Genomic DNA, 27680 nt, shown 5'->3' on the forward strand with positions numbered 1-27680 from the left:
AGCTGGTGCTTGGCGTGTGATCTAGTGCCAAAGCCCAGGAATCTATCAGAAGCTATGTAGATCTTACAGCTGAACAAAGTAGTTGAAGGACAAGTTCATCATATGTCATGTGGGTGATTGCTTAACAAAGCTGGGGAAGAGTTCAATCTCCACAGAGTTGGAAGCAAAATGTGACTTTTGGCAACTACCCCTTGCTGAAGAGTCTATTTTGTTCACAACCAGGGCAGGATGTAGTCACTGTCACAGGGACGACTGTCCTGAACCATGGATCCACCCATACAGATCATGACAGTGGAGCTATGCTGGCACAATGAGAAGCAAGATTTACACTCATCAAAGAATGTGGATTGTCACCAACTGAAGATGAAATTTAATATTTCCTCGGACATACTGAAGAAACATCCGGTGTCAGTGATGATCTACAATGACATCACAATAAAAGGAATATCCTCAGAACATGACTGAGCTCCAGGCATCCGTGGGTTTGGTAAAATAAGTTGGCAAGTTCTAGCTGTTATCCATGTGCCTCTACATCAGGGATGTAGGAATTAGTTGAGGGAGCAGGTGATTCAGCCCTTCAAACTGCCCTGCCAATTAACATGGTCATGGCTGACATTATCCTGGAATTAACTCCACTTTGCAGACTGCTCCCCATAGCCTTTTTATCCCGTTTTTCATCAGAAATGTATCTATTTCATTTTAGAGTAAGTTGATTGATTCTGCCTCCATTGCACTCTGGGGCAGTGAGTTCCACAGATTCACATACCTTTGACAGAAGTAGCTTCTCCTCATCTCAGTCTTGAACCTACCTCCTCTCATTCTATATCTATGATCTCTTGTATGAGACTGTTTCACAAGAGGGAACATCTCTTCAACATCTAGCTGTTCAATCCCATTTAGCATCAGCTGCTAAGATATGGTAATGCATGTTTCTCAGATGGAGCATAACAGAGTTTTTTTGAGAAAGTAAATGATCTTTTAGTTCACTCTGACCCAACATAACTTCTACAATTAACTATGATCCTGATAATCAGTTCTACTCCAAAATGGTTTAGCAGCACACAAACTCTTCATGAGAAAGAGACTCTGACACATACAAACATCATATGACAATGACTTAAAAGAAAGTGAGAAAGGTAGAGGATGAGTAGCACTGCTGGCTGATGTGGGACTATAACAAACATCAAATAAAAACACAACCTACTGGATCGCCAACTAGTGGAATTAGTTTCAAGTCAAGATCAAGCTTGTTTTGGAAAAGTGCTAGAGCAGACCAGACTCTGGACAGGTCTCATTCAAATTCAGAAAAGCACAGTGCATCAGAACAGGTGGGAGGTGATGGCCTAGTGGTAGTATTGCCAGACTGTTAATCTAGACATCCAGATAATCATCTGGGGACCTGGGTTTGAATCCTGCTAAGGCAAATGGTGGAACTTGAATGCAATAAATATCTTGATTCTTAATTACAGAATTAAGAACCTAATGATGAGCATGAATCCATTGTTGAAAAACTCATCTGGTTCACTATTGCCCTTTAGGGAAGGAAACAGCCACCCTTAACTGATCTGGCCTACATGTGACTCCAGACTCACAGCAATGTGGTTGACCCTTAACTGCAATTAGGGGCGGGCAATAAATGCTGCCTAGCCGGAGATGCCCTTATCCCGTTCTTGAATAAAGAGAAAAGGTACAGAGGTCTCTGTACAGAGGTAACCTTCTGCTTCGGGCGGCACGTGGCACTGCTGCCTCACAGCGCCTGAGACCCAGGTTCAATTCCCGACTCAGGCGACTGACTGTGTGGAGTTTGCACATTCTCCCTGTGTCTGCGTGGGTTTCCTCCGGGTGCTCCAGTTTCCTCCCACAGTCCAAAGATGTGCGGGTCAGGTGAATTGGCCATGCTAAATTGCCCGTAGTGTTAGGTAAGGGGTAAATGTAAGGGTATGGGTGGGTGGCGGGTCGGTGTGGACTTGTTGGGCCGAAGGGCCTGTTTCCACACTGTAAGTCTAATCTAATCGTGAAGACAATCAGTAACACAGTAAAAAAGAGCACAACTGTTCCATTCATTGAGAGATGTATTGCCAGGCTGACCACTGAACCACAACCAGTTGTCAATTCTCCCTGTGCCCAGTTTTGGGAGACCGTACGGATTACTCAGATTCTTAATGTTATCCCGAGGAGCTGAGAACATGCTTGAGATTTTTTTAGATTAGATTCCCTACAGTATGGAAACAGGCCATTTGGCCCAACAAGCCCACACTGACCCTCCGAAAAGTAACACACCCAGACCCATTCCCCCTACCCTATATTTACCCCTGACTAATGCACCTAACACTATGGGCAATTTAGCAGGGGCAATTCACCTGACCTGCACATCTTTGGACTGTGGGAGGAAACCAGAGCACTCAGAGGAAGCCCACACAGACACAGGGAGAATGTCTGTGTGGAGTTTGCACAGTCGCCTGAGACAGGAATCGAACCCAACTCCCTGGTGCTGTGAGGCAGCAGTGCTAACCACAGAGCCATCGTGCCACCCGTGAGCCACCGTGCCGCCCACTTGACACCACCACAGAGGTTGTCCCTGTTAAAATAAAATTGATTTGGAAAATAGGAGGGTGTCGGGTAGAGGTAATATAATGGGTGGGATCAAAAACATGGGAGAGGTCTAGTATAAGGAGTAAAGGCTGACTGTGTGATATGCTAACGAGACAGTACCAGGGGAAGCGATGCAATGTCATGTGATCTTGTTCTCTTTTGCAGTCTTGTGACAAGATAAAACCACAAGAGGATTCTTAAAAAAAGTTAATGTCTTCTCTACATCTGTCACAAGGGGAACCAAGGCTGGCTGTCCAAAGGTGGAAAGCCTCAGAATTAACCCACATCCTAAACTCGAGCATCAGTCACACCAATTCCTGAATGAATCACGAGAGAGGTATTGAGGCCCCTGATAACTTTCACCCTCCTTTGGCCACTCACAATGAGCTTAGCACTAGGGTGCAATTATCCAATAACTCTGCACTCACCAGTTTGGGCTTTAGTATCTGTGCTCTACACTGAAACATTACCGATGAAGCTTTGAAAAAGCCTAACTTAACTGTTTCAGGTGAGATGGAAGGTCTCTCAGCAAATTTTTAAACTTTACACATTGGAGAGCTGCTATAAACATTTGTTGGATTTTTCAATACCATATCCTAGCTTCTTATTGTTGTGGTTCTGTTCGCCGAGCTGGGAGTTTTTGTTGCAAACGTTTCGCCCCCTTTCTAGGTGACATCCTCAGTGCTTGGGAGCCTCCTGTGAAGCGCTTCTGTGATGTTTCCTCCGGCATTTATAGTGGCTTGTCTCTGCTGCTTCCAGTTGTCAGTTGCTGTCCGCTGCAGTGGCCAGTATATTGGGTCCGGGTCAATGTGCCTGTTGATACAATCAGTGGATGAGTGCCATGCCTCTAGGAATTCCCTGGTTTTCTCTGTTTGGCTTGTCCTATAATAGTAGTGTTGTCCCAGTCGAATTCATGTTGTTTGTCATCTGTGTGTGTGGCTACTAAGGATAGCTGGTCATGTCGTTTCGTGGCTAGTCAGTGTTCGTGGATGGGGGTTGTTAGCTATCTTCCTGTTTGTCCTATGTAGTGTTTTGTGCAGTCCTTGCATGGGATTTTGTACACTACGTTGGTTTTGCTCATGCTGGGTATCGGGTCCTTTGTCCTGGTGAGTTGTCGTCTGAGAGTGGCTGTTGGTTTGTGTGCAGTTATGAGTCCTAGTGGCTGTCAGTTCGGAAATGCTTCTGATGTATGGTAGTGTGGCTAGTCCTTTGGGTTGCGGCATGTCCTCGTTCCGTTGTCTTTCCCTTAGGCATCTGTTGATGAAATTGCGCGGGTATCCGTTTTTGGTGAATACCTTATATTGGTATTCTTCTTCCTCTTTTTGCACTTCTGGTGTACTGCAGTGTGTTGTGGCCCTTTTGAATAGTGTCTTGATGCAACTTCGTTTGTGTGTGTTGGGATGGTTGCTTTCATAGTTCAGGACTCGGTCTGTGTGTGTGGCTTTCCTGTATATCTTCGTGCTGAATTCTCCGTTCGGTGTTCTCTGTACCATCACGTCTAGGAATGGGAGCTGGTTGTCCTTTTCTTCCTCTCACGTGAATCGGATTCCTGTGAGTGTGGTGTTGATGGTCCGGTGTGTGTTCTCTATTTCTGTGTTTTTAATGATTACAAAGGTGTCATCCACATATCTGACCCAGAGTTTGGGTTGTATTTGCGGTAAGACTATTTGTTCTAACCTTTGCATTACTACTTCTGCTATGAGTCCAGAGATCGGTGAGCCCTCTCACCAAAAGGGGATGAAACGTTTGCAACAAAAACTACCAGCTCGGCGAACAGAACCACAACAATGAGCACCCGAGCTACAAATCTTCTCCCAAACTTTGAACTAGCTTCTTATGTTGCAACGGACAACAAAGGCATTGCAGCATCAGGTAAAGATACCCAGAAGAGCCACCATATCAAACAGACCAGGAGGTTCACATGCACGGGCCTGACCCCACTTCTCCACAACATTCAGCAAGTTGAATAGAGAGGAGCTGTTCCCCTTGGTTGAGGGTCAGTCTAGAGAGGGTATAGTTTTAGGGTAAGTGGCAAGAGATCCAGAGGGGATTTGGGTTTCACTCAGGGGATGGTGGGAATCTGTAATGCGCTGCCTGGGAACCTTTAAAAAACATTTGGATGAGCACTTCAAATATCATAACCTTCAAGGAAATAGGACAAGTGCAGGAAATTGGGATTAGCACATCTTTAGTGGGACAGTCAGTTCTGCTATAGTGTGGCGGTTCCATTCTCAGGCAATCCCATGTTATAAGAAAACCGTGTACTACCAGCACTATTTAACTAAAAGGGCTGGAATCACGTTATAACGAATACACGCTTTAAAACTTTGCGCTTTTGAAATAATCGTCAATCATATTATAGCAAATTCGTGTTAACAAAATGCGCATTATAGCAGAACGACCTGTAGTTTTGTCAGGGCAGACTAGATGGGCCAAAGGGTCTTTTCTGTGCTGTGTAAAGCAATATGAGATTTTGAAAGAAAAAAAAATTACTTTGAGTTATTAAAAATAATAACTTAGGTCCATCATCAACTATTAATGGAGGAATCAAGAAACAAGGATCTTGGTTTAAGAAATAAAAGGCCTAAAACACAGATGAAGAGGAATTTCTTCTCACACGACAGCACTGCTCTTTGGATTATGTTCCAGAGACAGCAGTGGAAGCTGCGTCACTGAGCATACTCAAGGCTGACTCAATGAGATTGTTGATTGATGAGGGAGTCATGGGGATGCGGTGTGGGAACGGAGGGTAGAGTTGGGACTGCAATCAGATCCGAAGTGATTTTAGGGAACAACAGAGCAGATGTGATGTGCTGATTGGACTATACCTGCTCTGTTTCTTAAAATGGCATTCCTTACAATCGGCTGTCAGATTTCATGAAATAAGTTCCAAGAAAGTTACTTAGGGCCCCCACTTGTTTAATGATATGTTTTCTGAAATATAACAACTCTTTTTTTTTTCCTGAAATAGAAGAACCAGAGAAAGTCTGAAATGAGAGGCCAGAATTCTAGAACTGAAACTCTTTGCTCTAGATGGATGCTGTCAGAGCTATTGAGTATTTAAAATATTTGTTTATATAGAGAATTGTACAGAATGGAAGCAGGCCATTTGGTCCCTTAAGTGCATACTCCCCTCATAACAGCATCACCACTTAAACCCAAATCCCTGCATTTCAATACACAATAGACAATAGACAATAGGTGCAGGAGTAGGCCATTCAGCCCTTCGAGCCTGCACCGCCATTCAATATGATCATGGCTGATCATTCCTAATCAGTATCCACTTCCTGCCTTATCTCCATAACCCTTGATTCCACTATCTTTGAGAGCTCTATCCAACTCTTTCTTAAATGAATCCAGAGACTAGGCCTCCACTTCCCTCTGGGGCAGAGCATTCCACACAGCCACCACTCTCTGGGTGAAGAAGTTTCTCCTCATCTCTGTCCTAAATGGTTTACCCCCTATTTTTAAGCTGTGTCCTCTGGTTCGGCACTCACCCATCAGCGGAAACATGTTTCCTGCTGCCAGAGTGTCCAATCCTTTCATAATCTTATATGTCTCAATCATATCCCCTCTCAGTCTTCTAAACTCAAGGGTATACAAGCCCAGTCGCTTCAATCTTTCAGTGTAAGGTAATCCCTCCATTCCAGGGAATTGACCTCATGAACCTACGCTGCACTCCCTCAATAGCCAGAATGTCTTTCCTCAAATTTGGCAACCAGAACTGCACACAGTACTCCAGGTGTGGTCTCACCAGGGCCCTGTACAGCTGCAGAAGCACCTCTTTGCTTCTATTTTTAAAATTTTATTAAACAAATTACAAAACAGTTTACAATAAACATTTACAGACATCTTTGCTTCTATACTCAATCCCTCACGTTGTGAAGGCCAGCATGCTATTAGCCTTCTTCACTACCTGCTGTACCTGCATGCTTGCCTTCATTGACTGGTGTACAAGAACACCCAGATCTCTCTGTACTGCTCCTTTACCTAAATTAATTCCATTGAGGTAGTAATCTGCCTTCCTGTTCTTGCCACCAAAGTGGATAACCATACATTTATCCACATTAAACTGCATCTGCCATGCATCTGCCCACTCACCTAACTTGTCCAGGTCACCCTGTAATCTCCTAACATCCTCATCACATTTCACCCTGCCACCCAGCTTTGTATCATCAGCAAATTTGCTAATGTTATTGCTGATACCATCTTCTATATCATTAATATATATTGTAAAAAGCTGCGGTCCCAGCATGGATCCTTGTGGTACCCCACTGGTCACTGCCTGCCATTCCGAAATGGAGCTGTTTATCACTACCCTTTGTTTCCTATCAGCCAACCAATTTTCAATCCAATCTAGTACTTTGCACCTAATACCATGCGCCCTAAGTTTACTCACTAACCTCCTATGTGGAACTTTATCAAAAGCTTTCTGAAAGTCCAGGTACACTACATCTACTGGATCTCCCTTGTCAATCTTCAGAGTTACATCCTCAAAAAACTCCAAAAGATTAGTCAAGCACAATTTCCCCTTCATACATCCATGCTGACTCTGTCCTATCCTGTTACTACTCCTAATCTCATCCTTTATAATAGACTCTAGCATCTTTCCCACCACTGAGGTCAGACTAACTGGTCTATAATTTCCTGCTTTCTCTCTCACACCTTTCTTAAAAAGTGGTATAACATTAGCCACTCTCCAATCCTCAGGTACCGATCCCGAATCTATTGAATTCTGGAAAATAATTACCAACGCATCCACGATTTCCCGAGCCACCTTCTTCAGTACCCTGGGATGCAGACCATCAGGCCCCGGGGACTTATCAACCTTCAGACCTAATAGTCTCTCCAACACCAAATCCTGGCAAATACAGATTCCCTTAAGTTCAGGTCCTTCAGTCACTGTTACCTCAGGGAGATTGCTTGTGTCTTCCCCAGTGAACACAGATGTGAAGTACCCATTTAATTCTCCTGCCATTTCTTTGTTCCCTATAATATATTCCCCTGTTTCTGTCTTCAAGGGCCCAATTTTAGTCCTAACCAATTTTTTGCCTTGCACATACTTGAAAAAGCTTTTACTATCCTCCTTTATATTATTGGCCAGTTTACCTTCGTACCTCATTTTTTCTCTGCATATTTCCTTCTTAGTAATCCTTTGTTGTTCTTTAAAAGCTTCCCAGTCCTCCGTTTTCCCACTTATCCTTGCTATGTTATACTTTTTCTCTTTTAACATTATATGTTTCTTAACTTCCCTCGTCAGCCACGGCCGCCCATGCCTCCTCCTGGGATCTTTCTTCCTTTTTGGAATGAACTGATCCTGCAACTTCTGCATTATACACAGAAATATCCGCCATTGATCCACCACGGTCATCCCTGCTAAGGTATTGCACCATTGAACTTTGGCCAGCTCCTCCCTCATAGCTCCATAGTTCCCTTTATTCAAAAGAAGTACTGTCACTTCTGACTGTACCCTCTCCCTCTCAAATTGCAGATTGAAACTTAATGTATTATGGTCACTACTTCCCAATGGCTCCTTCACTTCGAGGTCTCTGACCAATTCTGGTTCATTACACAATACTAGATCCAGAATTGCCTTCTCCCTTGTCGGCTCCAGCACCAGCTGCTCTAAGAATCCATCTCTGAGGCACTCCACAAAGTCTCTTTCATGAGGTCCAATACCATCCTGATTCTCCCAGTCTACCTGCATGTTAAAATCCCCCATAACAACTGTAGTAACATCTTTGCGACAGGCCAATTTCAGGTCCTGGTTCAACTTACATCCGACATCCAGACTACTGTTTGGGGGCCTGTAGATGACTCCCAAGAGGGTCTTTTTACCCTTAGTATTTCGCAGCTCTATCCACACTGACTCTACATCTCCTGACTCTAGGTCCCCCCGCGCAAGGGACTGAATATCCTCCCTTACTAACAAGGCCACTCCACCCCCTCTGCCTGTCAGTCTGTCCTTACGATAGCACGTGTAGCCTTGAATATTCATTTCCCAGGCCCTGTCCACTTGAAGCCACGTCTCAGTTATCCCCACAATATCGTATCTGCCAATTTCCAAAAGAGCCTCAAGCTCATCTATCTTATTTCTAATGCTTTGTGCGTTCATATACAGTATTTTTAATTTGTTACTGCTCTCACCCTTCCCATCAACCCCTATTCCACTCAACCTTACAGCATGATCCCTTTTTGAATTTTCTGCCTCATTGATACAGTTGTCTTTCTTGACTTCTCTTGTTCTAACTTTCCCTTCAACTTCCTTTTTATACATCCCTCCCCCCCGCTACTTAGTTTAAATGAACCGATGTTGCAGTAGAAAACATGCCTGCCAGAATGCTGGTCCCTAACCTATTAAGGTGCAAACCGTCTCTCTTGTAGAATTTATGTTTGCCACAAAATGTACCCCAGTGGCCAAACCAGTTAACCTGCACATTTTTGGACTGTGGGAGGAACCCCACATAAATACAGGGAGAATATGCAAACTCCACACAGACAGTCGCCTGAGGGCAGAATCGAAACTGGGTCCCTCGCACTGTGAGGCAACAGTGCTAACCACTGAGCTACCCTGCCACATCATTGAACCAGATGAGTTTTCCCAACAATTGATGATGGATTCATGGTCATCATTAGTGTCGAAGTTCAATATTATTTTTAATTAGCTTCAAATTCCACCATGGTGTAAATATGAACCCAGAACAATTACCCGGGTCTCTGGATTAACAATCCAGTGATAATATCACTTTCACTAGGAGCTGAAAATGTGTTGCTGGAAAAGCGCAGCAGGTCAGGCAGCATCCAAGGAGCAGGAGAATCAACGTTTCAGGCATGAGCCCTTCTTCAGGAATGAGGAGAGTGTGTCCAGCAGGCTAAGATAAAAGGTAGGGAGGAGGGACTTGGGGGAGGGGCGATGGAGATGTGATAGGTGGAAGGAGGTCAAGGTGAGGGTGATAGGCTGGAGTGGGGTGGGGGCGGAGAGGTCAGGAAGAAGATTGCAGGTTAGGAAGGCGGTGCTGAGTTCGAGGGATTTGACTAAGACAAGGTGGGGAGAGGGGAAATGAGGAAACTGGAGAAATCTGAGTTCATCCCTTGTGGTTGGAGGGTTCTTAGGCGAAGAAGAGGCGCTCTTCCTCCAGCTATCGTGCTGCTATGGTCTGGCGATGGAGGAGTCCAAGGACCTGCATATACTTGGTGGAGTGGGAGGAGGAGTTGAAGTGTTGAGCCACGGGGTGGTTGGGTTGGTTGGTCTGGGTGTCCCAAAGGTGTTCTCTGAAACGTTCCGCAAGTAGGCGGCCTGTCTCCCCAATATAGAGGAGGCCACATCAGGTGCAGCGGATGCAGTAAATGATGTGTGTGGAGGTGCAGGTGAATTTGTGGTGGATATGGAAGGATCCCTTGGGGCCTTGGAGGGAAGTAATGGGGGAGGTGTGGGCGCAAGTTTTGCATTTCTTGCGGTCGCACAGGAAGGTGCCAGGAGTGGAGGTTGGGTTGGTGGGGGGAGTCACGGAGGGAGTGGTCTTTTCGGAACGCTGATAGGGGAGGGGAGGGAAATATATCCTTGGTGGTGGGTCCGTTTGGAGGTGGCTGAAATGACAACGAATGATACGATGTATATGGAGGTTGGTGGGGTGGTAGGTGAGGACCAGTGGGGTTCTGTCCTGGTGGCGATTGGAGGGGCGGGGCTCAAGGGCGGAGGAGTGGGAAGTGGAGGAGATGTGGTGAAGGCCATCGTCATTCACATCTGGGGGGAAATTGCTGTCTTTGAAGCAGGAGACCATCCGGGTTGTACGGTATTGGAACTGGTCCTCCTGGGAGCAGATGCGGCAGAAACGAAGGAATTGGGAGTATGGGGTGGTGTTTTTACAGGGGGCAGGGTGGGAGGAGGTCTAGTCTAGGTAGCTGTGGGAGTCAGTCGGTTTATAGTAAATGTCCGTGGTGATTCAGTCACCCGAGATAGAAATGGAAAGGTCTAGGAAGGGGAGGGAGGAGTCTGAGATGGTCCAGGTAAATTTGAATCAGGGTGGAAGGTGTTAGTAAAGTGGATGAATTGTTCAACCTCCTCGTGGGAGCACGGCGCAGCGCCGATACAGTCATTGATGTAGCGGAGGAAAAGGTGGGGGCTGGTGCCAGTGTCGCTGCGGAAGATGGACTGTTCCACATATCCAATGAAGAGGCTCTTGTATTTCACTTGAAAGTTGGCATAAGATCCACAAGGGGGAGGTAGAACAAGCTGGTGAGGGATTACAGTCACACTGGGGTCAAACAGCAAAGGGAAGGGTCTCAGAATAAATCTCTGTTACTATTATCCCATGTATTAATATCCTGGCAGGTTTAGTCAAAACCTTTGTTTCAAAATAAAAATAATCTGACGATTGCAGAAAGTTAAGCAGACAATGGGGGGTGATATAGCTGCAGCTTGGTCAGTTTAGCAATGCATTTGATGATGTTGATAAATAGCCTTTTACTGCATTATCCCACCAGGTGAACTCCATTTCAGATAAATGGCTAAGATGGATAAAAGGATTTAAAAGATTTAAAATTGCTTGAGGTTTGTACAATAAATATAAATGGAATCAAGTTAGCATGTCGAAATATTTGATCAGTGAGGAAGCAGATATTTTACGCTAGTTTTGACTGGTGTAGGAAAACTGGGAAAATGGTCCTGTGTAAAATGGAAAAGCAGATTGTAATATACAGAAAGCAAATTTTTGAAAGAGTTAAATTACACCCAAAGAAGCAAGAATCATTGGATAAATAACAGAAGAAAGACTATGCAGGGTTTGGGGAAAGCTTGGAGATGTGGAATTAATTAATGGCCTGAGCACAGAGCCAACCCAGTGCAAATGGAATGAATTATTTCCTTCCTGCTGTATCGTCCTAAAATCTGTGATTCTACGATAGGCGAATCGAGAATAACCCTGTGACTATTTGATACTGTTCATCAGAGCACAGTAGCTACTCCACTTAGCAAAGGGATTCATTATCATGTCGTGATGGGGTAACGAGATTGTTTGAAAGATTATAATTACAGGCCGAATTAAATCTTGATAAGCTAATAACAGAAGCAAGGCAGAAGTCATTAGGAAATGAGAAGCAGGGATCAGACCACAGCCAGCAGAAGGTAAAAATACTAAGCAGCTGTAAGTCATGGAGGGGGGGGGGGGGTGTCTGAGGAAAACAAGAACTCCAGCCATATAATATTCAGGTGCAGAACCTCAAATTCTAAACCTCACAAACTTGCAAGTCGCGAAGTACATCTCTGAAGCTGAGAAAATTCTTTCCAAAAACAAAGTCGACATAATCACTCAGTATAAAATATGAACACTGGGGATTGTATAAACAATTGACAGTTGGAAAGGGTTGCTAATCTAAATTAATTCATTGCTATGTATGGGTATGTCTTAAGCTCCCAAACAGCTACTTGGCAGCAAGACTCCCCCCTGTATTGCACGCTTGATTCCATGTGCAAATGTACAAGGAAAGACTAGCTTTACCTACATAGAGTCGAAAGTGTGGTGCTGGAAAAGCACAGCAGGTCAGGCAGCATCTGAGGAGCTGGAGAATCGATGTTTCAGGCCTGATGAAGGGCTTATGCCCGAAACATGGATTCTCCTGCTCCTCGGATGCTGCCTTACCTGCTGTGCCTTTCTAGCGCCATACATCAGAGATTCCAAGACAATTATTGCTCAGCTTCGAAGTAAAATTTTCAGCAAAAGGTTCATTCAAATAGGGAACTAGGAGAAACATATAAGTGCCTTAGTGGGCAAGACACCCTACACCAGCATAAGCACTCTGGGGCAAATCTCCAATGACATTAGAATCGATATTGGGTGGATGCTTACACTCATTCAAACGTTATCTTGCTGACTACGTTTTTTCACATTACATATTACTAATTTATGATTTTATCATAACCAAATAGAAAAACATTCCCCTTTCCAAGAAATCTTGCAATAAATCTTCCCAAAATTCCTCAATCTTGTTCTACACCTGTGATTTCTAATTCTATGAATCCTGGGAAATGTAATTCCTGCGCACAGATAGAGGATTATGCAAGGGATTAGTGATATGACCGATGGAGTTTTAGAATAAATGAATGAATGATTTCATTGTCACATGTAATTTACAGTGAGAAACACAATAAAATACAGTGAGAAAGCTTTTCCACTGTTGTCATGATCTGGCACCATTTTGAATAGTTTAAGAATAAGAAAAACAAGAAAGTAACCAAAAGAGAGTCCATCAGCCTTGAGCCAGCTCATCATCAAAAACACTGACACCACCTCACCACAACCTCCACCGCTGGACCCAATCCATGTTGACGTCACCGACCTTCAGGCGCCATCTTTCACCACCAGGCCTACCTCACCAACAGTGTCTCTGCCAATGTAGTGGCATCCAATTCTGATGCCAGGTCCCGTGCTGACCCCAGAAAAGTAAGGAGGGGGTCACTCGAGTCTGTGCTGATGCCCTCCAAGCTCCGGACCAGAGTTCAGTAAAGGAAAGGAGAAACAACAAACGAAAAGAGAACAAAGAAAAGTGATCGGAGCAGACGAGCCCCCAGCTCAGGAGCTCTACTCCGCTGTCACCTTGACGACATGCATGCCTCATCATCAATCCAGAGACCCAAGTAATGTTCTGGGGACTCGGGTTTGAATCCCACTGTGGTAGATGATGGAATTTGTATTTAATAATAATGTGCAATTAAGAGTTTTGATGATGACCATAAAACCATTACCATTTATCAGGAAATGCCCATCTAGTTCACTAATGTCCTTAAGGGAAGGAAACTGCTGTCCGTATCTGATCAGGCCTACATATGACGTCAGACTCTCAGCAGTGTGGTTGACTTTTAACTGCCCTCTGGGCAATAAGTGCTAGTTCATCCAGTGATGCCCTTATCCCATGAATGAATTAAAATACAGGAATCTAAGTCACAGTATGGATTCATAAGAGATGCCTAAGGTAGACATAGTGATTCGTAGGTTGTCTAGAAGGATAGGAAGTGGATTTAAACAGAAACCAATGGCTATAAACACAAAGAAAAGTTTACCTCAAATCTCTTCAGCTGGGCCCTCTGGAACTCGAGTTTGCTCTCTAGATCACAGATAATAGCTTCCTGTCGGCTCACAATTCCTCGTTCCACCATCGAATGTTCCATATATTCTATCCTCTTCTGAGCAATCTGGAGCTGCATATTTGAGACGATTAATTACACACAGAGCGATTAACTTTAACAACAAAGAGAACTGCATAGGTATATGACTCCTTGTAACTTAAAAATAAATGGTTTAGAACAGATAGCTGTAATGGCCTGTATTCACCAGAGATACAGAGAGGCTAATTAAGTCGGTTAGCGTTTCTGTAGAGGGTGGAAGGATAACATTACTGCCTTTGCAATACATGCTTCAAATGGGTAACTTGAAAAGGCTCTGTTTTATATTTTCTAATCAACCTGCTTTGATGTTATTACACACTTGGAACCCAGGCCTCCTGGCTCAGAGATGGGGACACTAGCACTGCAGCAAAAAGGTACAAGATTCTGTTTTATAATGATATCCAAAATGGCTCACTCCTTTTCAAGTCCAATAAGGAAATCAAAATGGGAACGCATTTACCGTTACACTCACAAAAACAGGAATTGCTGGAGAAAGGCAGCAGGTCTGACAGCATATGTGGAGAGAGAAACAGAGTTAATGTTTTGAGTCCAATGACCCTTCTTCAGAACTCAAAACATTAATTCTGTTTCCTCACCACAGATGCTGCCAGTCTTGCTGAGTTTCTCCAGCAATTCCTGTTGTTACTTCAGATCTGCAACATTTGCAGCTTTTTTTGTTTTATTTCATCATTACAGTGATAGCTGTACATTTTGAATATGCAATGGACCCAAACTTTACTCAATTCTAACAGGTTACAGCTATATAGCTGGACACAACCATGAATAGCCAGCTCAATGTGCCATTTTCCTATCTAGTTTCTTATTGGGTTGGGTAAAATAGAAAAATTGAATTATGCTGGTGTCACTCATGAGCTTTTCAAACTGAGCCACGATCTGAAACAAAGGTCATGAAGACAATCAGTAAATAGTCCATTTGGCATGCTTGCCTTCATTGCTCTGTCCTCTGAGTACAAGAGTTAGGACCGAGGTTGAGATTGTACAGGACATTGGTGAGGCCTTTTCTGGATGACTGTGTTCAGTTCTGGTCACCCAGTTATTGAAAGTACATTATCAAGCTAGAGAGAGCTCAGAAGAGATTTACCAGGATGTTGCCAATTTTGGAATGTTAGAGTTATAAAGAAAGTCCGGGACATTTTTCACTGGAGCGTAGGAGGCTGACAGGCAACCTCAGAGACATTTATTATTTTATAATAATGAGGGGTTAAGACAGAATTAATGGGAGTTGCCTTTTACCTAGGATGGGGAATTTCAAGACTAGGGGGCACATTTTTAAGATGAGAGGAGAGAGATTTAAAAAGGATATGAGCGGCAAATTTCTTACATAAAGGATGGTTTGTGTGGTTTCTGAGGAAGTGGTGGATGTGGGTAAAATTACAATGTTTAAAAAGCATTTGGATAACTACATGAATAGGAAAGGTTTGGTGGGATATGGGCCAGGAACAGGCAGGTGGAACTAGTTGAGATTGGGATTATGGACAGCATGGACTGGCTGGACTGATGGGTCTGTCTCCATGCTGTGTGACTTTATCTTGCAATGTGGAGTGACAAGTCAGGTTTGGAGGGTTTGTTTGAGTTACCAAAGATGAAACAAGGTGTAATGCACATATTACTGAATTGGAAGTGGACCATCAAGAGAGTTTTCAGTAATGGGTGAGGAAGGATTGTAATGAACTGGATTCTCTCAATCAAGAATTGGATTCTCTCAATCAAGATTAAATGAGTTGTCAATTGATGAACACGGTTTTAACCCTTACATAGAACATAGAACATAGAAGGATACAGCGCAGTACAGGCCCTTCGGCCCTCGATGTTGCGCCGACCGAGTCCTACCTAACCTATACTAGCCCAATAACTTCCAAATGCCTATCCAATGCCCGCTTAAATGAACATAAAGAAGGAGAGTTCACCACTGATACGGGCAGGGCATTCCATGAACTCACAACCCGCTGTGTGAAGAATCTACCCCTAACATCTGTCCTATACCTACCACCCCTTAATTTAAAGCTATGTCCCCTAGTAACACCTGACTCCATTAGCGGTAAAAGGTTCTTAGTATCTACCCTATCTAAACCCCTAATCATCTTATACACTTCTATCAGATCTCCCCTAAACCTTCTCTTCTCCAATGAGAACAGCCCCAAGTGCCTCAGCCTTTCCTCATACGATCTTCCTACCATTCCAGGCAACATCCTGGTAAACCTCCTCTGCACTCGTTCTAAAGCTTCCACATCCTTCCTATAGTATGGCGACCAAAACTGCACACAATACTCCAGATGAGGCCGCACCAGAGTCTTATACAAGACTCTGTTTTTAATAAATAAACAAATATCCTTGTTTTTAATAAATACTCAACAATTATTTTGTATTCTTCAAATGGATCAGAAATTTCAGGATCAAATATCCCAGCTTTTTCAAAAAGAAATTGAACTTGTAAGGGCATTTCTTCCTGATCTTTTAATAAAACTGGTTATTTGCTGATACAGCTGCTTGAATTATTACCTTTACAGATTCTTAACATTTGGCTTCAAACAGTTCAATGAAAAATTTGCAGATATCTCCAATTTTATTGGTTTGATAAAGAAACACAGCACAGCATGGTGGCTCAGCACTGCTACCTCGCTGCGCCAGGGACCTGGGTTCGATTCCAGCCTTGGGTAACTCTTTGTGCACAGTTTACACGTTCTCCCGGTGTCTGGATGGGTTTCCTCCCACAGTCCAAAGATGTGCAGGTTAGGTGGATTGGCCATGCTGAATTACCCAGAGTGTCCAGGGATGTGTAGGCTAGGTGGATTAGCCATGGTTAACGCAGGTTAATGGGATAGGGTAAGGGGTTGGGCCTGGATGGGATGCTCTGTGGAGGATCATTACAGATTCAGTCAGCCAAATGGCCTTCTTCCACACTGTAGAGTTTTCGGATTCAACTCTACTGCCACCATACTTAAGTGGATGCTTTGGACTGACAGATATAATGGGCTGAAGAGCCTTGCTTAATGCTGTAGCCCTCTATGAATAGAATTAATTGAGGGTGAGGCGACCGTGGCTGACAAGGGAAGTCAGGGACAGCATTAAAGAGAAAGCATATAATGTGGCGAAGGACATTGGGAAGCCTGCAAAGACCAACAGAGGACTACAAACGAAGAAATAAAGAGGGAAAATATTAAACATGAGGGTAAGCCAGCCAGTAATACAAAAGAAGATTGCAAGAGTTTTAGAGATATATTGCTGGAGATATATAATGGGAAATTATTGGACCACTGGAAAATGAAACTGGAGAAGTAGTAATGGGGAACAAAGAAATAGCTTAGGAACTGAACAAGTACTTTGCATTAGTCTTCATGGTGGAAGACACAAGCAAGCATCGCAAACATTCGAGAGTGTCAGGGTCAGAAGTGAGTATGGCGGCCATCACCTAGGAAAAGGTGCTAGAAATACTGGAAGGTCTGAAGATAAATCAATCACCTGAACCTGATGGACTAGACCCCAGAGTTCTCAAGGAGATAGCTGACGAGATAGTGAAGACTTTAGTAGTGATCTTCAAGGAATCACTGGAGTCTGTGAGGGTCCCAGAGGACCCCTGGAAAACTGCTAATGTAACCCCTGTTTAAGAAGGGAGTAAGGTAAATTACAAAGCAATTAGCTTGACCTTGGCTGTCGTAAGAGTTTGGAGTCCATTGTGAAGGATGAGATTTCGAAATACTTGAAAGTGTATGTTAAAATATGGTGAAGCCAGCAACGGTTTCATCAAGAGGAGGTCATATCTGACAAATCTCTTAGAATTCTTTGAAGAGGTATTGACCAGGTTAGACCAAGGAGAGCCAATGGATGTTATCTATTTGGATTTCCAGACGTCCTTTGACAAGGTGCTGCACAAGAGGCTGCTGAGTAAGAAAAGGGCCCATGGTATTAGAGGCAAGGTGCTAACATGGTAGAAGCTTGGCTGTCTGACAGAAAGCAGAGAGTGGGGATAAAAGAATCCTTCTCAGGATGGCAGCCGATGACAAGTTGTGTTCCACAGGAGAAGTGTAGGGTCCATAACTTTTCACTTTATACCTTAATGATCTAAATAAAGGAACTGAGGGTATTCTGGCTAAGTTGCAGATGAAACAAAGATCGGTGGAGGGACAGGTAGCATTGGGGAGGCTGGGAGGCTGCAGAAGGATTTAGACAGATTGGGAGGGTGGCAATGAAGTGGCAGATGAAATACAATGTGGGAAAGTGCGAGGTCATGCACTTTGGTTTGAAGAGTAGAGGCATGGACTATTTTTTTAAATGGGGAGACAATTCAGAAGTCTGAAGTGCACAGAGACTTGGGAGTTCTAGTCCAGAATTCTCTCAGGGTGAACTTGCAGGTTGAGTTGGTAGTTAGGAAGGCAAATGTAATGTTGGCTTGGACTAGAATATAAAAGCAGGGATGTACCTTTGAGGTTCTCTAAGGCCCTGTTTAGACCACATTTGGGGTATTGTGAGCAATCTTGGGCCCATTACCTCAGAAAGGATGTACTGGCCCTGGAGCAGTTCATGAGAATGATCCCAGAAATGAAAGGCTTAACATATGAGGAACATTTGAAGATTATGGCTCTATATTAGATGGAATTTAAAAGGATGAGGGGGATCTAATTGAAAATGACAGAATACTGAATGGTCTGGAAAGAGTGGATATTGGGATGATTTCAGATAGTCAACATGTGGGTGGCATAGTGGCACAGTGGTTAGCACTGCTGCCTCACAGCGCCAGAGACCCGGATTCATTTCCCGACTCAGGCGATTGACTGTGTGGAGTTTGCACATTCTCCCCGTGTCTGTGTGGGTTTCTTCCCACAGTCCAAAATTGTGCAGGTCAGGTGAATTGGCCATGCTAAATTGCCCGTAGTGTTAGGCAAAGGGGTAAATGTAGGAGAATGGGTCTGGGTGGATTGCGGGTCGGTGTGGAGTTGTTGGGCTGAAGGGCCTGTTTCCACACTGTAAGTAATCTAATCTAATGGTTTCATCAAGGGCAAGTCGTGTCTCACAAACCTCACTGAGCTTTTTGAGAAGGTGACCAAGCCTGTAGATGAGAGTTGACGTGGTGTACATGGACTTCAGTAAAGCCTTTGATACGGTTCCACATGGTAGGCTGCTGGAGAAAATGCAGAGGCATGGGATTGAGGGTGATTTAGCAGTTTGGATTAGAAACTAGCTTTCTGTAAGAAGGCAGCAAGTAGTGGTTGATGGAAAATATTCAGCATAGGGTCCGGTTACTAGTGGTGTGCCACAAGGAGCTGTTTTGGGACAACTGCTGTTTGTCATTTTTAGAAATGACTTAGACGCAGGCATAGGTGATGGGTTAGTAAATTTGCAGGTGATACTAAAGTCGGTGGAGTAGTGGTCAGTTTGGAAGAATGTTACAGGTTGCAGGGGGACTTGGATAAACTGCAGAATTGGGCTGAGAGGTGGCAAATGGAGTTCGATGCAGCTAATGAGAGGTGATTCACTTTGGGAAGAATAACAGGAAGGCAGAGTACTGGGTCAATGGAAAGATTCTTGGTAGTGTGGATGTGCAAAGGGATCTTGGAGTCCATGTACATAGATCCCTGAAAGTTGGTACCCAGGTGGATAGTGTTGTTAAGAAGGCATACGGTGTGTTAGGTTTCATTGGTAGAGAGATTGAGTTCCGGAGTCGCAATATCATGCTGCAACCATTCACAACAGCAGTGCAGCCACACTTGGAATATTGTGTACAGTTCTGGTCGCCATATTTCGGGAAGGATGCGGAAGCATTGGAAAAGGTACAGAGGAGATTTACCAGGACGTTGCCTGGTCACATCTTATGAGGAAAGGCTGAGAGACTTGGGTCTATACTCATTGAAAAGAAGAAGGCTAAGAGGAGATTTAATAGAGACATACAAGATGATCAGAGGATTAGATAGGGTAGACAGTGACAGTCATTTTCCCAGGATGATGATGTTAGTGTGTACGACAGGGCATAACTCCAAATTGAGGGGTGATAGATTTAAGACACATAACAGAGGCAGGTTCTTTACTCAGAGGGCATTCCACACCCTACCTGCCAATGTAGTTAACTCAGCCACATTAGGGAGATTTAAACAGGCTTTGGATAAGCACATGGATGATGATGGGATAGTGTAGGGGGAAGAGCTGAGAATAGTTCACAGGTCGGCACAACATTGAGGGCCGAAGAGCCTGTTCTGCGCTGTATTGTTCTATGTTCTAAGATGTTTTCATTGGCAGGAGACACTAAGACCTGAGGGCACAGCCTTAGAGTAAAGGGAAGACCTTTTAGAACAGAGATGAGGAGAGACATCTTAAGCCAGAGAGCCGTGAATCTATGGAATCCATTGACACAGAAGGCTGTGGAGGCCAGGTCATTGAGTATATTTAAAATGGAGACAGAGAGGTTCTTGATTGTAAAGGGAATCAAAGATTATGAAGAGAAAGAGGAGAATGGGTTGAGAAAGTTATCAGCCATGATTGAATGGTAGAGCAGACTCAATGGGCCGAATGGCCTAACTTCTGCTCCTATGTCTTATGGTCTTATGATTTTGATCTGAATAATACGTTCATCTTTGATCTTCAGAAGACATTAATTCTTGATAGAATATCAAAATTTTGTGCTGCCCCCATAGGTCCATTACTGTAGCATAAAGGAGACGTGGATGTGTTTTTTTTAGATTAATTCCCTACAGTATGGAAACTGGCCCTTCAGCTCAACAAGTCTACACCAACCCTCTAAAGAGCATCCCACCCAGACCCATTCCCCCTCTGACTAATGCACGTAACACTACGGACAATTTAGCATGGCCAATTCACCTAACCTGCACATCTTTGGACTGTGAGAGGAAACCAGAGCACCTGGAGGAAACCCACAAAGACACGGGGAGAATGTGCAAACTCCACACAGTCACCCGAGGCTGGAATCGAACCTGAGACCTTGGTGCTATGAGGCAGCAGTGCTAACCACTGAGCCATCGTACTGCTGTTCAATATGAAAGTAAGACTGAAGCTATTGTCAATTTGCACAAAATAGGAATAGAAGGTGCAACAGCTACGAAGTTGATATACGGTCTTAAACTCAATGAAATGTTAATTGATCTCCGAAAATCAATTACTCCCACAAAACTAACTATAAAATTACCAACTTGAGCATTAAAGCCTCTTACCTTTTCTTCAAAACTTTGCTTTTCCTTTGTAGCTTCTTCCAATTGACCTTGTAGCTCCTGTATCTGCGCAATGTCATTGGATGACTGGTCATAGAGAGTGAAACAACATAGAATTTGATAAATTAGACTAAAATTAATATTGACAACAAATAAAGTTTCTTTTAATATGCATGAAACTGCAGCAACTCCCCTGAAAAAAAGCTGCTGGTCAGTGGAAAAATTTTCAGCAGCTTGTGGACAGAGCTGGGGCTTGGGCTAATGAGTAGCAAGTAATATTTGCAGCACACAAGTGCTCAGCAATGACAATCCAAACAAGAACATAACCACCACCTCTTAACATTCAATGTTTACTATCTCTGAATCCCCCAGAACAAATATCCAGAGGCAGGGTCTGAGCAGAAATTAAGATGGACCAGCTATATCAACACCATGGCTACAAGAGAGATCAGAAGCTGGAAATTCCTGAGTTTTCAAAGCTCCCCATCAACTAAATGGCACAAGCCAAGATTATGATGGAATGCCCTGCTCTTGCTTGGATGAGTGTGGCTCCAGTAACACAAGAAGCTTGTCAGCTACAGGACAAAATAATCCACCTGATTGGCATCTCACCCACTTCCTTGAACATTCCTTCCCTCTACCACCAGCGCACAGTGGCAACAGTGGCTAGCATCTACATCAACATTCGAAGGCTCTTTGTGTAGTGCCTTCAAAGCTCACAAACACTTTGAAGGATGAAGACAGAGATCTGTAGGAACAATGCCATAAGAAAGATCCTCTCCAAGTCAAACGCCATCCTAACTTGGAAACATATCACCATTCTTTGACCATCTCAGGTCTCAAAAATCTGGAACCTGCTTCTTAATACCTGTGTTTATGTGTACATTGGCTGCAGTGAGTCAAAGAAGGTAGTTCATTACAACAAGGATTATTGGGGATATGCATCAAATGTTGGCCTTGCCAGTGATACACAAATGCCCTTAATAAACATTTTCTAAAAGGGGTGGATGTTTGATGACCGATTTTTCCCAGATGATGCTCCTATCTTTCTTCTTACCCCCACTTTTTCTCTTTTAGTTTGAAACATATGTTTACAGGTTGTATCAATTTTTTTTGGATCTATTTTGTGAAGCACCTTGGGTTCTGTTTCAGAAATAATAAGCAGATGCACATTGTTGTCATTGTCGGAGACCACTCTGAATAATGAGGGTCAGTACGCCTTGAATGCAAGTTGCTAAACCCACAGACCTTGCCATTTTGAAGCACAAGAGCAACAAATGCATGAGGATGTCCTCATTACAGTAGTCCCCTCCAATTCACATGACATGCAGCCTCAAAGGTACACTCACCATTCCTTCTCTCTCACTAAGTTATACATCTGAGTCAAACAGAATTGTGGATGCGTCTATACCACACAGACTGCAGCAGTTCCAGAATGCAGCTCTCCACCCGGGCAATAAATACTGACCTTGTCAGTGACATTCAAATCTCTTAAAGATAACTCTAAAAATGCAGGAGCTGCTAGGTTGAAAGGAGTAGTGGATTTTGTGATTTGTCTGAAGAAATCTCTATGGCTTTAGTCAGCTGATCTAATCATCTGATGATGCTTTTTCCTTTGTGTCTTGGCTCAGACTTGGACTCTCATCCTTGCTTAACAAAAACAGGCACCTTCTGCAACTCAGTAAAACCCCTTCACAACTGCCCTCCACTACAATTTCATGCCCTGACTTCAACAAACTCAGGAGGAATGCAGAATTAAAACAGTCCTGGGTTGCAAATGTCAAAAACAGAAATATTCCCTTTCTTGCTCTATAAAATAACCTTTCCTCCCTATTGTGAGGTAATTGAATTTACAATAACTTAGAAAGAAACAAAATTGAGATTATAGTTCTGTGAATGCGCATGACTGATTCTTAAACATCAACAGAGTTTTAATATCACTGTCAATCAATATCATAAAATCACACGTTAATAGATCAAATAATGAGCGACAAATGATTTTTGCCAGTGGACAGAAGTGTTTGCAGCAGTGTTTCTTTATTTTCAGCATGTGCCCCAGATGGAGATGCATGAAGTCTGCTGACTGAGCTGATGCTAAGGATATATTGAAAGAAATAGGACAACATTCCACATTTGGTGTGTTAAAATGAAACAAAGCACAAAGGACCAATCTGTTCACCGCGATGAGCATGATCCGATGTAAACAATAGGCACCTGTGAGCATAAATCAACAATTTAGTCTGCTTACCTGAGCAATCAGGTCCTTGTGTTTCTTCATGAGTCCATTCAGATCCTCCTGGTCTTCTTCAAGCCGTTTCAGTAGATCAGCCTTTTCATGCTCCAGTTGATATAATTGCTCATCAACCTACCGTCAAACAGACCCGGACATCAGCGTAGGATGGACTAACTCACATTTAGCATCTTTCTTCATCGTTATCCTCATGCATAATCCTATTATAATCCCATATCCGCCATAATCATACAGTAATCCTATATCCTCCATAATCATATAGTAATCCTATATCCTCCATAATCCTATAGTAATCCTATATCGTCCATAATCATATAGTAGATACCATATGTAGATTATCCAAGGTTTCTCCTCAAATTCAACACATTTGTGCATTTTTCTTTCTGCTATTTCAGCAACTTCAGGAATCAAATATTCTGGAAATTGGGGAACTGATGACTCTCTGCACCTGATCCATACGGATGTTAGCTTCTACAGACTGACTTATCCAAGGTTTCCAATAATGTCGCCCCCTCCTACCCCACAACTGGGGGTCTGAGCATTTTGCTGATTCACAATTATTGGTTTAGAAGCTGGAAAGAGCTCCAAGTTTCAAAGTTCAGTTCAAAATTGTTCAAGCTGGGGCTGCATGGTGTGATTGACAAAGAAGTTACCAGCACATACGTTGAGACAGAGGTGGTCTATCTAATGGTTTGCACAAACATGTGGTTGTATTTTGTCCATCAAAGATTGTACCCTCTTTACCCAATAACACCAAATACTGTCCATTCAAACAGTTTGTTTGTTCATTGTTTATGAACTGAGGGTCTTTTCTGTATGGTATGATTCTATGACTTGCCCACCATTTCTCACTAATGCTTATGGTCAAATACCCTCTGTGTTGCATGAGACATCTTCCCTCACTCGCTCACATTGTCAGACATCCCCCCACCACCCCATCCCTGCATCCCCTTCGTGCTGCCTCTTCACACCTCAACACCGTCCCCTTAATGCCCAGCCCTAATGCCACTTACTTGCATCTTACTCATTTGCCCCCACTATGCCATTACAGGAAAAGCCATCCCACAACAGGGAAGAGCAATTTCAACAAGTGGGGGTGTCAGTGCCAGATATTTGTGTCCTCACCTCTTCCAAGGAAAGGATACTTGCCCTCCCAGGTAAAGACAGAGACCATTCCTGCAGAGATTCATGGAAATCTATATCCCAAGAAGTAAGAGCCACTTATCATTCCATTACAACACTCACACTCACCATCGGTCACTACAATGTATTAAACATCACCATGAACCAGTGCTCGCAAGGTCTTTTGTCCCTTGTGTCATCCTGGTACCCCAGGCCCAGCCCAACACCCTCAGAGGAAAGGTCTCTGGCCTCACTGCATGTGAGCGTAGCGATATCTCGCCACATCGCTTGAGAAAAGTGAACAAGGTGCAGCGAGGTGACCTCAGCGTCGAGATGGGCCTCGCCAAACATCTCTCCTTTTCTACCACTCTTCTCACCTTCCTCACATCAATGCGAGGATTCCATCCACAATCTTTACACGTGGGTAATTTAAAAGCCGGCTACTGCTAGAATTACCCGGTGTACCCAAGGTCTGTCAATGGCCCTGTATGGGCTTTGCTTCATGACTGCCAAAAATCCAATGGCTATCTCCTCTTGCCTGGGCTACAGAGATATGGAAAAAGTAAGGTTTATCTTGGATGGGCTGCTAATCAGGCAGAGATGCTGAAGAAGAGGCACCCTACTGCTGCTGTCTATCTCCCACCTTTCCTTAATAATGACAAAGTGAGGCTCTATTGTGAAAATGGGCTCTTTCCCCAAATTTAATACCAACACAGCCAGGGCTGACTGTGCTATGAACACAGTCCAGCAGAGCCAATTGCCATTGGTCATTTTTGCTGTGAACATGGACTCCCTCAGTGTAGTGCTGCATTTTACAGTGCAACTGAAGTAGGGGTTTTGCAAACATGCAAACCTGACAGGAGTGTCATGCAAACTAACCACTGATAGTAGAAAGTGAGCACTGCAGATACTGGAGATCAGAGTCGAAGAGTGTGGTGCTGGAAAAGCACAGCCGGTCAGGCAGCATCCGAGGAGCAGGAGAATTCCTGATGAAGAGCTTATGTCGAAAATATCAACTGTCCTGCTCCTCGGATGCTGCCTGACCAGCTGTGCTTTTCCAGCACCACACTCTTCGACTCTAACCATTAGTAATCACTCGTGAGTCCCAGCATTAGGAAAAAGACTAGTTACTCCTCAGTGCAGGAACAAGGGCAGCACGTGGAATTTTTTTTTATAGACAAAAACCACCAGCAGCATGAAACAACGGAGCATTAATGAGCAGATGGAAACAATTCTCTTGGTGAAAGATAAATGGGACAAAAGAAAGATACTTAATGAAGACATTAATGGAAATGATTCAGACAAGACCCTAAGATGAACTGAAGGGAATTTCATGCCTTGGGAAAGAGCACAGTGTAGATACCAGAGGAAAGAAATGAGATAAATCTCTCCCAGATTGTGGGTTAAATTGGGAAAGTTTGTGTTTTGTGTTCGGGGTTTTCTTATTGCCAGTCCAAAACCCATAATCAAAGAGACCAGGCAAGCTGTGCTAAACTGTCAGAAACAGCCTAGGCAGGGGACACCAAACTTTTATTTCACATGAGAAAGGATAATTCCTTTTGATGCTGCGCTGACAAGCTAATGGGAATCAACTGAGATGCATGCAATTGATGTGACAGCTTTAGGATTGTGTGTTCACAGAGGCGTCAGCATATCACGCCATCACAAAACAGAAGCAAAAATGAAATCAAAGCAAAATGGAGCTGAGTGGGAAATTTCAGATATTCATACTTTTTTTTCCCTTCGAAGTCTTTCGACTTCTTTAAGTATTTGGGAAGGGTAGGTGTCAAAAAGACAGGAAAGAGATTGTCAGTACTACAGAAAAGGCTTTCAGTTCACCAAATCCGAACTTAATGAGGCTGGTTTAACACACATAGGGAATTAAGCTCTGCTTTGATTATTTTCTTATTTCCCACAGAGCACAGAACAGCAATGTCAGGTTTAAGATGAGGTCTAGTTATTTAAGCAGTAAATCTATAATCCTACAGCACTGGGTATTCTACCCACTTAATAAATGCAAGTCGGCCAATCACATGAAGGAAACCTTGGGTATTAGAGCTTATAATTCACTTGCAATAATTACTGTGTGAGAAACGCCATGATGTCACTCCTTAATATTCATGCAAACGGAGGAAGGAGAAAGGTTGGAGTTAAGTATGCAGCAGTCGAGAGTGTGGTGCTGGAAAAGCACAGCAGGTCAGGCAGCACCGGAGGAGCAGGAAAATCGATGTTTCGGGCAAAAGCCCTTCATCAGGAATGAGGCAGCCTCATTCCTGATGAAGGGCATTTGCCTGAAATGTCAATTTTCCTGCTCCTCGGATGCTGCCTGGCCTGCTGTGCTTTTCCAGCACCACACTCTCGACTCGAATCTCCAGCAACTGCAGACCTCACTTTTACCTTAGGTATGCAGCAGCCAGTAGCTGAGAAAGATGAATCATCTGGAAGTCTAGCGAAATTGAAGACTGAAACACAAGAGAAGGAACAAACTTTCTTACCGTGTTCTTATTCCTCTGAGTATTTTCCAGCTGAACATGGAGGTTTTCCAATTCCTGCAACGTAGATTTGTAAACCTTCTCTGTTTCTGCCCAGCGAGCCATGCTTTCATCTAACTGGTGAGGGGAAAGTAGAAAAGGATTTTGGAATGTTAACTCGACAAGCCGATAATTTGATTGTAGCCACAAGAATCTTGCTCTTTCCATTTCAGCGAATGACAAACAGCACAACTGTGCACCAAAGTATCGACTATAAGGTCTCAGGATATAAGAGTGTATCCCCTGTTACACAGTGACGTGAGGTTCTCGTCTCAGCCATGTCATCTGGAAAAGGCTTCAGAAACATCAACATACACCGAAACAGAGGATTCATTTCATAATGGGTTCCCCCCCACACATTTAATAACCTGAAGACAATCTCTATACAAATGATAGTCAAAAATTGAGAGCCAAAGGCACAGAGTATTGCTCCAATTATAAATCCCCACCAATCCACTATGACCTTTTACTCTCCACATTGATCAGTTCCCAGTAAAATACTAGATGCAATAACGCAATTTATCTTGTCGCATCAAGTAGCTCATGACTTCAATCAATGATCGACAAATCTCAAAACCCATTCTCAACAAGAATTTTGATTCTTTTTCAAAATGTTTGTTCATTTCAATATCACATATTGACCTTGGCTTCAGCATAAATACCATTTTTCCCAGGCACCAACAGTTCTGATGAAGAATCACTGAACTCAAAATGTCATCTCTGCTTTCTTCCCACAGACGTTGCCAGTTGCTGAGTTTCACCAGCAATTTCTGTCTGAGTTTCACTTCTGCTGTGCAGGGGAACTATCCCTTCTAACCTCCCAAAGAGGTTAAATGTTGTAATTGCTC

General features: G+C 43.5%; 1 protein-coding gene across 6 annotated transcripts in view; it reads right to left on the minus strand.

The window, feature by feature from the left end:
• LOC132827048 (unconventional myosin-XVIIIb-like) overlaps positions 1-27680 on the minus strand; it is a 350661-nt gene that overhangs the window by 48581 nt on the left and 274400 nt on the right. For all 6 annotated transcript variants that reach the window (XM_060843476.1, XM_060843475.1, XM_060843474.1 and 3 more), the window contains 4 exons: positions 26797-26910; positions 23177-23293; positions 20932-21015; positions 13649-13786 (listed from right to left, as the gene is read on the minus strand). In XM_060843476.1, the coding sequence (XP_060699459.1) occupies positions 13649-13786; positions 20932-21015; positions 23177-23293; positions 26797-26910 (453 nt within the window). The remainder of the gene's footprint in view (positions 1-13648; positions 13787-20931; positions 21016-23176; positions 23294-26796; positions 26911-27680) is intronic.

The sequence above is a fragment of the Hemiscyllium ocellatum genome, chromosome 24, assembly GCF_020745735.1.
Source record: "Hemiscyllium ocellatum isolate sHemOce1 chromosome 24, sHemOce1.pat.X.cur, whole genome shotgun sequence".
Lineage (NCBI taxonomy): Eukaryota > Metazoa > Chordata > Chondrichthyes > Orectolobiformes > Hemiscylliidae > Hemiscyllium > Hemiscyllium ocellatum.